General features: G+C 41.7%; 1 protein-coding gene across 1 annotated transcript in view; it reads right to left on the bottom strand.

The window, feature by feature from the left end:
• grik4 (glutamate receptor, ionotropic, kainate 4) overlaps positions 1–14,076 on the bottom strand; it is a 311,608-nt gene that overhangs the window by 47,558 nt on the left and 249,974 nt on the right. Inside the window, 3 exon segments of the mRNA XM_020600102.1 lie at positions 118–210; positions 213–272; positions 2,649–2,810. Of these exon segments, the coding sequence (XP_020455758.1) occupies positions 118–210; positions 213–272; positions 2,649–2,810 (315 nt within the window).

A 14,076-nucleotide genomic window follows, 5' to 3' on the forward strand; every position in this document is an offset into this window, starting at 1 on the left:
CATCTTAACTCAAGAAAGTAAATAACCACACAGTACTGTACTTCTCAAACTGTCAGAACTATTTCTTTAGGCATGTGCTATCATTAATTTCCATCACAGAGGCAGAGGCAGTCTCACCATCCTCAAGTAATTCATGAGGCTTGTGCCGTGCTCCCAGATCTTGGAGGACTTGCAGGAGAGCTGAGTGGCGCCAACATTCTGACTGCGGTTATCAGCTCCTGGACCGCTGCCACCACCGCGTATACTGCAGCAAAGAGCAGAGCTGAGGAGAGCTGCAAGGGGAGAGGCAGGGACGGAGGTGAATATATTGTGCGTTCAAAAGCTTCACTCACACACACACACATTTGTACAGCTATCTTTGTGAGGACCCGAATCTTAAACATCACAACTAGTTGCCTAACCTGAACCTAAACCTAATTCTAACCTGACCCTAAAAACAAAGTCTTAACCTTCAAAAATCCCTTTGAAGTTGTGAGAACTGGCCAAAATGTCCTCACAGCCCTGGCATCAGAAAAAAATAACTGGTCCACACAGTGTACTAAAAACATACACAAAAAGTTGCAAAAACTCAAAGCACACAGATTGCTAGTATAACGTGTCAGTGGTGAGCGGTCAGCAAGGGGTTAACCCATCTCTTGAGTGACAGTGACATAATTCCATTAGATCATTAGAAAGAGTCTGACCTGCTGACAATGGAGAGAACCACCTCTCTCTCTCTCTCTCAGAGAGACTGTCCTTCCTATTCTTATCCCCAGGAAAGCTGGCACACCCTGACCATTCCAATTACCGTCTGCCTCTGTCAGCGAGGGCCAGAAAACAGTGGGAGAGGCAGATTTTCCTCTCATCTCCCCTGTACAAACAGCCTCATCGTCACTACCACTGCATCCTGCTATGTACATTTGATTAAAATGCATGATCCCCTGCACTGCTGTACATCTGCGTAATGGCGCTAGAGATGAAATGGACCTGATGTTTAGAGGATATTGATAGAGGCCTCAGAGGGTCTGCAATGTAGAGCACGTTTTGGAGACCACAGAGGACAATAGGCCATTAAATTGCAAAACTGTGATGTATTACAACCTTGATTTCTCTATAATAATTAGCAGATTGCATATTCAGAGCAATATGGTGTACAAACACAGCCCATGAAGACACTGCAACCACAAGTCAATGCAGTTTACATGTCTTGGTGGTGGGAAAGGTTCAAGTCCAACTGTGAAATGAGCATTAAAATATGAAAGACAAAATGTCTTTAGGTTTTAATGTCCTTCCTGATTCTCTGCCCTGTTTTTAGGTGCCTTTGATTTGCTTATTTGTGCTGTGTAAAATGTAATGTTCTGATGATGCTACTTGTGTGCATCGGTCCTAATGCTTTGTTGCCTTTATGTAACTTTTTATTTTAAGACTAAGTGTTCTTTGTTACTACGTACTGTACTTACATACACATGCGCCGCGCGGAATGGCAGCAAGTTACAGCAGCTGTGTCCCGTGTTTCTATGAAGTTCTGTTCTTATGTGTCTGTTCTTATGGTGTTATATTGGTTGTTCTCTATTGCTGCTGTAACAGAAATTTCCCCACTGTGGGATCAATAAAGTACCTACCTACCTACCATGTCACAGCAGTATTTCTGATTATATTCCACTTATACCTATTCATATCTGCGATTTGAAGTGAACAACGCCGTGGCATTTACTCATCTTAACTTCACTCTGTCCCTCTTTATAGCTCTCTTTTTTTCTCACTTGCTCTTAAATATATACAGCAGAGGAGCTAGGATCAGCAAGTTAATATTATATGACTCAGAGCAAGTCTGGACCTTTAGTCTAATTTCTGAACAGGAGAACGTCTGCCTGTATGGGCCAAGCTTGTGAAAACCCTTTGCTTGAAGCCCAGTTTATGAGCTGATCATTCACTACCAGTCAAAAGTTTGGACACTTCTAGAGAAATCGGTGAGAATGTTCAGCCTTGAGACTGACAATTGGAGTGTCAGATAAGCCCTGTTATTTATTTACAAACAGGTGGTACCCATCACGTTTATGCAGGTCATTTAACATTCTATTTGCTGAATCTGATATAGAAAACTCACATAAGCCTCTCTCATAAAATAGGTATGAGGGTTGTGCTAAGAATACAAAATATTTCTGCATGGGGCAAAATATTTTTGTCTAGTATGGTTGGCTCAAATGTGGAATGCCATTTTGAAGTCACTCCTTCAAATTTGCAGAACACAGTGTGTAAATTGTTGAGCTACAGACACCATTTAGATGAAAACAGCGGGTGATTTAAATGGGGGATGCTGTGACAGTAAGCTCTGCATTTCCTCTGAAACAAGTTTAACAAGGAAGATGCCATTTTAAATGTACTAAGGAGGGTGGCAAACGTTGCTAATGAGCTGCCTGGGAAACAACTGCCTACAGCAACACCTGCAATTACAGCAGTTAAATGGATAAATGTCATCCTGGTATATTTCACTGGCATTTTTGCGTCTAAGTGACTTCACTGTTTTAGTTGATGAGCTTGAGCTCCAGCAGTGTGATGCCTAAGGTACTGTTTGGAAACAAATAAAGAGGGATCATCCATTATTCCTACAAAGGGAACCATGGTCTTTGCTGTGTTTGTGAGATCATATGTGTATCGTTTGCACTAACTGGGGTGCCGGCGAAGGGTGCGTGGTCACAGTTCTCTTGCCAGGAGCGGTTGAGGCTTAGCACAAAATCCTGGAAGAAGGGATGAGTTTTGTTGAAGACTGAAAAGCCGACTATGTTGACTCGTTGGTCTGCCACATCATCTAGTCGTAGTAAAGAGAATTCCTGTAGGACAAAACGAGAAGCAGAAAGACAAAAAGATTACTGGGCAAACATAGCTGATTCAGATGGGAGCTGTCATAGCCTGCCATTATCTCCCATAATCTAATTTAAATAACACTAAATGATATAATAATCATCATGGCAAAACGGGCAATCAAACACATTTATGTCTGTCACTTAGTTTTCATTAACTTCCATTATTCCGGGTGATTGACGTGAGAAAGTTGCAGAAATGTATTCATTCTCACCAGTCAGCGCCGCCTCAATGCACAAAATCATGCATTTTGCACTGGCCATTTTCATTTTCTGACATACAGGTCACTGTGTGAAAACTGTGTGGCAATGCTAGGGGGCTAGAATTAGAGAGAGAGACAGACACAAAGAGGCTGAGACAGACTGAAGGCAGAAGAAACATGCAAGGACAGTGAGGCTGATAGATAATTGAGAAAGTGAGATACTGTAGAAATCCATGATATATTGAAATGCTCCAGGTTAGGACGAGAAGAAAATACAGGTATTTATTTGGCTTTTAGCTCTAGGGACAAGCTGGTTTTCCTCCAGCTGGCAACCAGCAGACGGGGGATACGCAGAGATAGAGAAAAGAGACAAGGCAGAGGTGTAATGGGGGATGGACATCTCCTGAAGGTTAATAGAGGTGTCAGAACCTGGTACCCCCGGAGGTGGCAGCCTTCACCTGGCAGGCCGTCATGCCATCTAGCTTACAACAGCCAGACCAAGGCCAGTCTACCTATCTGTTCGTCTGTCACCACGGCCAGGGATAAGGGGAGCGGTGGCAGAAGGGAGAGTGAGGTTGAAAATAAAAAAGGCATAGTGTGGGAGGGAAGAAGCAGCGAGTTACAGTTGGCTGATGTAAGGCCACCGGACACAGCAGAGAACACATCAAGAACAAATGGGAACTGTTTATATAGTGTGGGCTAGCATGGACAATTTATTGGGAAGTAAGAATTTTGATGTGTATGATGCTAAATGTGAACAACCAAATGTAGATAGAAAACAATGAAGAAGACAAAAAAAAAAAAAAAACAGAAACCCCCCTCATGTGTGGTAGTGGATGAACTGTCAGGATTAGATCAACACCTTATTGCAAAAAGGCTGTATTTTAGCCAGCCAAAGGGAAATTGTGACTGGCTCCTGGAGATATCACAGCTTACAAAAGCAAGGCTATGTCACAGCCAAAAAATGGAAAACAGAAAAATGGCCTTTTTCATCTGCAAGGGGAAAAAGGATGAGAGGGGATTAGGCAAATCAGATAATGGACGCTCAGACAGAAAGAGTGAATAGGTCAGTGAATTAAATAACTGATAAGGAGGTAGATGGAAAAAGCTCTTAGGCTAAGAGGAGACCGAGCATGAGTCACTCCCCTGTGAAGACCCCAGTGGGTGACTGCACTGATACAGACCCGGAGCAGAGCAGGACAGGAGGGAGTAGAAGATACTGACTTTGAGTGGGAGGCCCATTATCCCAGTGCCAATCTCCCAGAAACCTGGATATCCCTAATGTTTAGTTACTCTGTGCTGGCGTACACCAGGGTGCTTCTGTTGCATGTTAAACACAAGCTGCTTTGATGAACTCTGTTACACACAATTCCAGGGACATGTAGAGAAGGGTGCAAGATGACTGGCATATCACAGGAAAGGTGAAAGGCAGGGTTTGGAAGTTGAACCATATTCATCCTGGACAGCAGCACAGAATCTTGATACGAATGATGTGTGTGATATAACTGAAAGCCCTGTGCACTTTTGAATGGCCTACGGATGTATATTTGTGCTTGACATCTCCTATAAAAGCAAACAAACAAAACTGTCCTTGAGTCTCTCACTCATCTATTAGAAAACTATCTGCTGCCTTCAAACAGGACAAAGGGAGAACATCTGACTGGTCACTGCAGCTGCACCAACTCCAGCAGCTGCTGATGTTTCCCTCCTATAGTCACAACAAATTTCGCTACCTACTGATTTCAAGATGATGGTTTTAAGTTTGGTGACTGGTGTCAGGCCAGTTCTTTGCATCTTAATATTAAGAAAGCCAAGGAAATGATCTTTTATCTTAGAACGAGAAGAGCAGGGTGCCAACAACTAGCTGTTAATGGGGACAGTACTAAAGCTGTGGATGAATAGAAATATCTAGATTATGCTGATAATCACTTTTATTGGCCAAGTATGTAACACACGAGGAATTTGTCTCAGGTACAGCCATATGTGGCACTGTCCCTGCAAGGCGCTGCTCTGGGTAGCAACTTGGGGTTTATTGTCTTGCCCAGGGAATCAAACTGCTGACCTTCCACTAGTGGGACAAACGCTCTACATCCTGAGCCACAGCTGCCACAGTTATTATTGCAAAACTATCATGGGGCTGAAATACAGACGCTGTTTATAAGTGTGAGTGCCAGGTTCTGTCATAAAGACGTGTGTGAAAACAATGTTTTAAGGATGAAACACACTGCAAAGAGATTTAATACAAAGTTTATCCTGGTGTGAGGCAGAAAAAGAACCATAGAAAGACATTTAAATAGAATATGTATTGCCTGATTAGAAAATGAGGCATTGAAATCTGAGGAGCTGCCAGGAGCTCTTGAACTTCATGAGACAATTCTGTTAATGACAAGGATAATGGTTTAATGGCCTTGTTAGAGAAGAGGCCCGTTTTTATAACGGAATTTAAAACACATCGTTGGGTAAAACTGATAGCCTGGCTCTCTTGATTTTGTGCCTTACTTTTAAATATGGACAATTTATTTGCAGCTCTGGAACTAAATGTGTAGTACAGTTAAGATAAGATGAAGATGAGAAGGTAAGAGGTATTACTTGTTCTTGCAAAGCAAAGTGTGAGAAATTATTTTTGCTTTTAAACCACCTACGTGTCAATAAGAGGTGAAAAATCTAATATTATACTGTTTATGAATTTCTTTTTTAATAATCAACTTCAAGAAAATACTGATTCCTGTGCACTCCATTAAATACATAGGCTTTTCTTTAGCCTTCTTGTACTTCTAGCTATCCCCTGTGGGGCCTCGTAAGCCTTATGGGACTGGCCATATAATTACTGGTTAAGTGTACTTTAATAGATCATTAGAGGCAGAGCTGTGTAAACAAGCCTATCATTAAGCGTGCCCCTCCAGGGCGCCTGTATGTATGTATGCATGCATGCATAGGAATATGCATGTGAGCACAGGCACAAGTACATGCTGGAAAGGGCATGTGCACTCCCACGCACAGAGAAATGAAATCCCAATAATTGAGCAACACAGGCACATACTCACCGAAGACCAAGGTCACCAAAATACCCCCAGGCTCTCTCAAGAAAACTAATGTGTTGCATTCGAGGGCTTTCGGGACACAGACACTGAATCACACTCAAATTCAAACACACACAGTCGTACGCAAACAGACTAAATCCCTCCATATAAGCAATAATGCCTTCTTGCATACTAAATAGGTGGTGTGAAATGGACAGCGCACATTAGAGGACAGTTGGTCCCCAGCAGTGGGGTGAATGTACACAGAGTTGGGAGGTTAGACGTGAACAGTAAAGAAACCAACTGTCACTACTGAAAGTGCAAAAAGTGAGAAGGAGCAGAATGATGATGAGGAAGAAGGAGTGAGCGAGCTGGAAGTTAAATCAGCAGCGAGAGAATAAGGTGCAGGATCAGTTGGCACAGTGGAGAGCTTAAAAAGCAGTGAGGAAGAAAGAGAGAGCAACAGAGTGAAGGTGAGAGAGGAGGGGGAGCACAGAGGGGAATGTCAGCCTGGCCAATGGCCCCTGAGACCGGCTGTCGCCTCGAGATCAATCAACTGTTGTGATGCTCACACAGGGCTAGGACCCAAAATGCAGACCAGGACTCAGTAAGAGCTAGAAAGTCTGACAGAAAGAAACTGGAATATCACTGTGGTGCCAGGAGCCTTCAGGGGAGCTAAACAGACAGGAGCAAACTGGGTGAACTGGCAAACCAGGAACACCCAGGTGAGTCACGCAGCTGGGAGCGAACTGAGAAGTCGTGGGGCCAGGATCATACAGGAGGTAGTGCAGGACAGGAGACTTCCCCCCAGCGTTGCGGGGGATTCAGGAGCACACAGGTGAGTATACAGGGTCAAGGGAGTCGACAGAGTCTCTGGCTGATCAGGAACACACCGCAGGTAGTGTGGGACAGAAGACACATCAGCATTAAGGTAAGGAGACAGAGGCAAGGAAGGCTACAGCATCGCTGGAAACAAATATACCAGGCGAGGAACAGGTGAGTGGAATGAAAAACAAGTGAGGAGATGAAGGCAGAAGTGTCATCAGTGCCAAAGAACAGGACAAAAGCAGGGTGTGGTGAGCCTCGTGAACAGAGATCAGAATGAGCATTGCTCTCAATATACTAGCATCAACAATGGACCAGCAAGAGAATGAAGGGAAAAAGGGAGGTATTTATGGGCTGTAGACCAGGAGATAATGTGGAACAGGTGAAAACAATGAACGGTGATAGAGTACTGAGGTAAAGCGGGGGCAGGTGAGGTGACACAGGACAGGAAGTCAAAGAAAATAAAGGCTCTCTGAACATGAAGCAGAGCTAAACCATGACATCAACAGGCAGGATCTGTGCCAACCACCCAGAAACTGTTGCTTCACCTCCTCAATTCCTGCTCTCCTCCATCTGAAAACATCAAGATGTGGAAGTCTCTTTATTTGTTCTTTATTTTCCCATCCTTTTTAATTCTCAGTGTCCCTCTTATCATTGCATTGTCAACATGTTTTTCACGCTTTTATTTTGCTCTGCACTTCCTGCCTACTCATCTTATGTTGTTCTCTTTTTACTTTCAGTCCCAGCGGTGCTTGCCTTTTGTTTGTTACCTGCCTCCATCCTCCACACCTGCAGCTCATTTCTCTCTCTGAATTCAAGGCATGGCTTTGTCTTTGTCTGGTCACCATTGTCTCTGCCAAATAGAGTTTGGACCTCATTCATGTTTTGCTTTGTTTTTGCATTTATGCTTTTCTCGCTGTTTTCGACCTCTGTTGCTACTTTGTGCCGTCACGTAATTTTTGCTTTTAATTAGCATTTAATGTTTTAATCTAATTTGCATTGTTTTATCTATATATGCATTTTAATGTTTCATCTATTTGTGTGCTTTGCGTTATGCACTTTGAATTGCCTTTGTGCATGAAAATGTGCTACACAAATAAATTTGCCTTGCCTCTACACCAGAGTGAATTCATGTTTTGCTAACTTTACAACTTTAAGTTTGAGCTGGTAAAAGATAGGATTGTCATTGCTGTATTTTTTTTATTTTTATTATTTTTTTGCTTGTTTTGTTTTCTTGCTGTAAAGAGCAAGCATCTTTGTTTAAACCTACAGTACAACCTTTAGGTTCCAACCTGTACAACCATGAACTCTGTATTAAACCTGAAGAAATACTGTATCCACTTCACATTTGTTTTTCAGTCCCCAAACTAAAACCCTCACATGCATATGGATTTTCATATCCTTTAGCTGTCAGTGATTTCTCTTACTCTTCACATAATGGTCACATGTACACTCAACACAAACTGCCCGAATGTGTGAGCATGTGGTGTTTGTTATGATGTAGCCAGCTAGAGCAGTGAGTAATGAGATCCCAGGAGGACTGATGCTGCTGATAGTGGGATACCCTGTCATGAACCCTACCCCTTACATACCCTTTACCTATAATACACATACATACATATATTACTTGGCAGTGGTGGATATCCAAAATGAAAAAAACAACAACCTTAGATTAACTAGCTCATTTCCAGCTCATCTGTTTGTCCATTGATCTCATCTGTCTAAATAGGACAGTGACTCACTTGGCTCCAAGGACATCCGCTGAATCAGGCTGCAGCTCTGCTGTGCAGGGTCCAACGCCCTATAATCCAGACTCAGCTACTTAAACCACACGTGTTCTGTCCAAAAATAAACCTTTCAAATACATGTGGAGTTTTTGTAATATGTGCAGGGAATATTAGAGTGCTGATTTCACACTGTCACCTTTTTAATACTGTGGGTATGAAGAGTCTCAGCACTTCATTCATTCACAGTCATTTGGACATTTTGTGTTTAAAAACATGATGGAGTTTTCAGAAGCTGAGAACTATTGGTCAATTGAGGTATTAAAGAACTATCAAATATTAAGTAAGGTCTTTTGCACAGGTAAATGTAATGTCCTGCATTTTCTGCTATTAAGTATCATAAGGTGAAAGATATTCTAAGCAGCAAGAACTGATTTTTGGCCACCAGCAGTGCAAAAATCTGTAAACACCACGCTGACATATATAACCTTACACAACTGCCATTTACACAAACAGAAGATTAGGAGCAAAATTAGAATTTATCTGGACTTGTGTTTTGGGTCTCCTGATGAATCCAAGTCAATTTCTCGCTCTACTTCTAGCCCTGTTTGGGTCTCCACTAACTCCTGAGGGAAATATCTAGCTGCTAAACAGAATGACGTATCTTTAGCTGCTGCACTTGCTAACCTTGCTGTGGTAGCACACACTGGGTCTATCAGTGGATTTCCTGCTGCTGTAAATTAGGCTCATGAGAGAGAGAGAGGGCCAACCAATGAGCTCAAAAACACCAAAAAGCTGTGCAGATATGAGGGCAGCTGCAGAGTTGGGTGATAACTCATAATGGGGTTGTCACTATGAATGACCTCTTTCACACTCTACAGTCATTATGCTAGTCATATGATCAGTTACTAATATAAAAATTCAAATTAACGCAGCTTTAAGGAGACACAGTCATATGATATTTCCTTAGGTTACTGTGTCCTCAGACGGTCAAGAATTAATTTTTGTGTGCCTCGGATTAAGACAGTGGTGCTCCGAGGTGATAATCATTGTTCACAATTTGAAGAAGGAAGAAAAATCATCTCCATTCCTTATCTGGTATAGCAGCCCTCTGAAAAAACATGGACTTCAGTAGTCTATGACTGATGAACATTTCTGTAAATTGCATTTTGATTTTCCTAATGATAAAATACTAATTAATGACATCCCTCCTTTAAACTGGAAGAAGGATGTAGCAGCCTAAAGCCTTTTGGCCTGAGTCTGGTCTTCACTCTGTAATGAAATCCATTTCAAGTGGCACATGATTATTCTCTAATAGCTAAAAGGTTCATGCAGTGTTTTTGGTAATAACTCATTTCATGGTTGTGTCAACTGCCACGTAAATTCAGGCTGAGCTCTAAATCCTTCTGCAGCCTCTTAATCACACTGTTCTCAATGAGTGTGGGCTGGGAGGAGAAGAGAGGGAGCATTATCAATGTCATGCCTAAAGACTTGTTGTGACCCTGGGATGTATTGTAATAGCAAAATTGGATAAATGATTTACTGAAATTTTTGTTCATAAAATTGCAGACGACAGTCTACTGCAGATGAATACCAGTTTCTCATTAGTTGCTGTCTGGATACTTTGCTGTACTGTACATTAGAGCATAAATCGGGCTGCATATGTCTGTTCGAATCTGACCCATGTCTGACGCCGATGACTTTGTTTGGTGTTTTTCCTCTCATCTTTAAATGAGGCAGACATTTGAGTGCTCCATCTGTCTAACCTGTCTAGTTTGGCCTTTGTATCTGAACCTAACCCAGACTCGAACATAATTTCCAAATTTCTGTCCCAACTCGGCCTGAACCTGAGGTACAGATGGGCTCAGTTCCAGTATCCACATTCTACTGTACGAATGTGCATGGACTACCAAATCATCCCTCCTACATTGGTCACTAACAGTATCCATCTTTCCCAGCGGCCAGCTTGTTTGATTCACTGCAAAATGACCATGAATTTAGCATTACATATATCTTAGCACAGCATGCTGGGGTTGATACATTAGCTTTGTTCCAAAGCATTTAATAGCCACATACATCAAAACAATCTGGCAGCATTTCCTCCTAAGTGTTGGAAACAAATGATCAATTTTATTCTATTATTCATGAAATTATGCCTGACCTGCAACAGTAACAGCATATTTGTGAGGCAGAGACCTTTTGCACAGTCTTTTCCAATAAGCCATTTGATCCCAGCAGGATCATACCAGCTCAAAGTTTAAAAAGAAAATGAAATTTCAAACAAGGTCAAAAATGTCTTCAAATGACTAAAGCATGCTTCTTTTAATTGAACAGCTTTGCACCTAAAGAACAGATTATTTTGATGGGAAACACAAAGTGGTTCCTGGACCTCAAAGGCTGCAGAGTCGGCAGTGGGGTGGGAGTGAGTGGCTGAAATACTGAGACAGAAAAAAAAAATGCAGGGGGAGAAACAGCAGATAATGTAGATGAGACTCCATCTAAACTCCGCATGCAGTGAAGCCCAAAGTATTTCCCATCGATCACCTGAGTCTTTCTCATCAAGACCAAGTAACCCCTCAGGTTTGAGGCTAGATGTTTTCTCTGCATTAAAACGGCCACAGCAAGAATAGAATACGCTAAGTACAAGCAAAATTCTATGGCTTAATGGTCATGGTGGTGGCTAATAGCCATGCTTCATAGTCTTTGTTATAATATCAGACATTTTGAGTGCTTTTATTATAAATTCAGTCTGTGAGAGATAAAAAAGGGAAAGCAGTTCACAGAATTTCAGGCTCCCTGATCAAATCAAGCTTGAGCCACATTTAATCCATGCTGACTAGATATGGTGATTTGAGTCTTGTTGGCTCAGCTTTGTAGTCAAAGAATTGAAGGTGACAAGAGCTCTCTGTGGCCTTTTGTACTGAAAATAGGAAGATCTTGCCATCTCTTTCAGACTTTGCTTTGAACAAGCATCTCTTAAACTTAACTCTCTGCTTCATCATTTTACACAGCATTCCCTGGTTTTCATGTGATAATCCCACTCTGTCCACAGTGGCCATCAGTGTGAATGCCTTTTAGTGCCGTTTTAATTTACTTGGTTTATTGTGTTAGTGAGTTTTTTTTTAGTTGCCTCTTTCTCATGCCCCACTTTCTTTTGGAGGGCATGTATAAGTGTGAGTGTTTTCCCATAAATTCTTTGTACTACTCTCAGCCCAGTCAAAAAGTACAGCCAATTCTGCAACCAATTTAATTAGATCAGCAGGATGTTCTGCATTGTGATGGCAATGAAAGCTGTTAAGCATACACTATACACAGTCATTTAAGCAGCTCAAAATACTGAAACTAAAGCCATCTGGTTCAGAAATCACACTCATATAGTGATAGCAATACGGATAAGTTAAATTCCCAAATCGTCTGCACCACAGAACCTTAAGTAGTACTTCAAAGTAATTTAGGTGCATCTTTACCAAACCAATGCAAAGTTAACTGAGGTCTTAGTGTCAAAAGATTGTTATGAAGCTAATGAAACTGTTACGACTCGGTAATGAACCCCACCTGTCTGTACAACAGAACGTTAAAAAAAAACTGTAGAGAAACAAACAACGTTTTCATAGTCCCTCACAAATCCTGACTGGACACCATCAGCTCAGCAATCGACTGTGTATCAAACTTGCTGTCTGGATCTCTCCGTCTGGGCTGAGTGATAATCAGAATCCAATAACAGTCTGATCAAACAAAAGCTCCATCAGGTGATTAAAACAACAAACAGCTGCACATGGTATTTGCTCCAAATCACACTGCTGACTTAGACCACGTTCACACTGCACGCTGAAGTGACTCAAATCCGATCTTTTTGCCCAAATGTGACCCATATCCGATTTCCTTATGACAGTGTGAACAGCACAAATCCAACCCAGGCCATTTTCATATGTGGTCCTAAATCGGATACGTATCCAATGTTTTGCAATGCGACTTCAGTCTGAATGGCCAGGTCGCATTTCATGCGATTTTTATGTCATTAAAATGCGACAGACGTCACAATTCTGCGCTGGAGGAGGCAAGGGGTAATAAAAAAATGGCAGACAACAGTGATTCAGGTGGTGATAACGTTTCCCTTCTCACTCGGAAATTATTAATGAATTCTGTGTCTGTGAAGCCCCTCACAGAATCCCACCAGTCCTGGCTCCGACTCCGCACCCACACATTCCTCTGTACAGAGGTAGCACCGCAAACACAGTACGCTGCGTCTGACGTCACGTCCTCTTCTGCGCATGCGGGTCACTTCACGGCCGTATACCGTTCACATATGAAACAGATGGCAGTCGCATTTAAATGACAGTGTGAACAACAGCACAAAAAAAAAATCAGATTTCAGCAAAAAATCTGATCTGAGCATTAAGACCTGCAGTGTGAACGTAGTCTTAGTGGTAGATGTTAAATGTGCTAGATACAAAAACACTGGATTTAAAAACATGTGAACATACACACTCGAATGAAACATTTTGTTGGATGGAGAAAGGAATATAGCAGCCTCATTGGGCTTTTCTGGTACGGATTTACCACCTGTTTCAGATCAAACCGTTTAATGGCCTGTTATCATTTGTAATGAGACCAAACATATTGCCCATCACTGTTATAATAATCAAAACTGTCGTCCACTCATGGATAACGTCCTGTGTTCTTCATCAAAGTATTACTTTTAGGTGCATCTTGATTAAACAAATACAAAGTTATTTGAGGCCCATACATCCACCCCAACCTCCTCTTAAAGGTACAGTGTGTGAGATTTATTTACATCCAGTGGTGAGGTTGCAGATTGCAACCTTCAGCAAATCTTCACAGCAATTATGGTAAATGTAGGACAAACTGCTCACTTGGAGAACAGGTGTGGCTGACTTGACCACATGTTTTAACTAAAGGAATCAAACTAAAATTTAGATTCTGGTTAACCTCACAAGTTAGGCTAAATTACCTTCCAGCAGAAAACAGGCAACTTTGGCATCATTCTGGAAGCATTTGTCTCTCATCAAGGATTTCCATCTGGGAAAGCCCACACCAATGTTTATCCTCATCTTGTGCTATCACATGTCCTGTTACCTCATGTCTTTGGTTCTTAAATGCTAGGGATTCACACTTTTTCTTGTGCTAAAGTTTAACTATGATCCTCCATTCTTCAAATAACAGTTAAACTCACGACAATATTTCATCTTGTTTCCATCATTAGTTCACATCCAAGCTGCTACTTCAACATCAGAACATGAAATTCACGCTTTACAGCCAATATGTGGTTCGTCAGTTCTGGGCTACTGTAAAAACATGGTGGCCTCCATGATAGGGGACCCGCTCTTATGTAGATATAAAAGGTTTTACTAAATTTCCCATGTATTGGTGTGAAAAGTAGAATAAATTTTGACTTGTGAGGACTTTGTGTTGGCAGCTTCCCAGCTTATTATACTGTACACTT

The sequence above is a fragment of the Monopterus albus genome, unplaced genomic scaffold, assembly GCF_001952655.1.
Source record: "Monopterus albus unplaced genomic scaffold, M_albus_1.0 scaffold45.1, whole genome shotgun sequence".
Classification (NCBI taxonomy): Eukaryota; Metazoa; Chordata; class Actinopteri; order Synbranchiformes; family Synbranchidae; genus Monopterus; species Monopterus albus.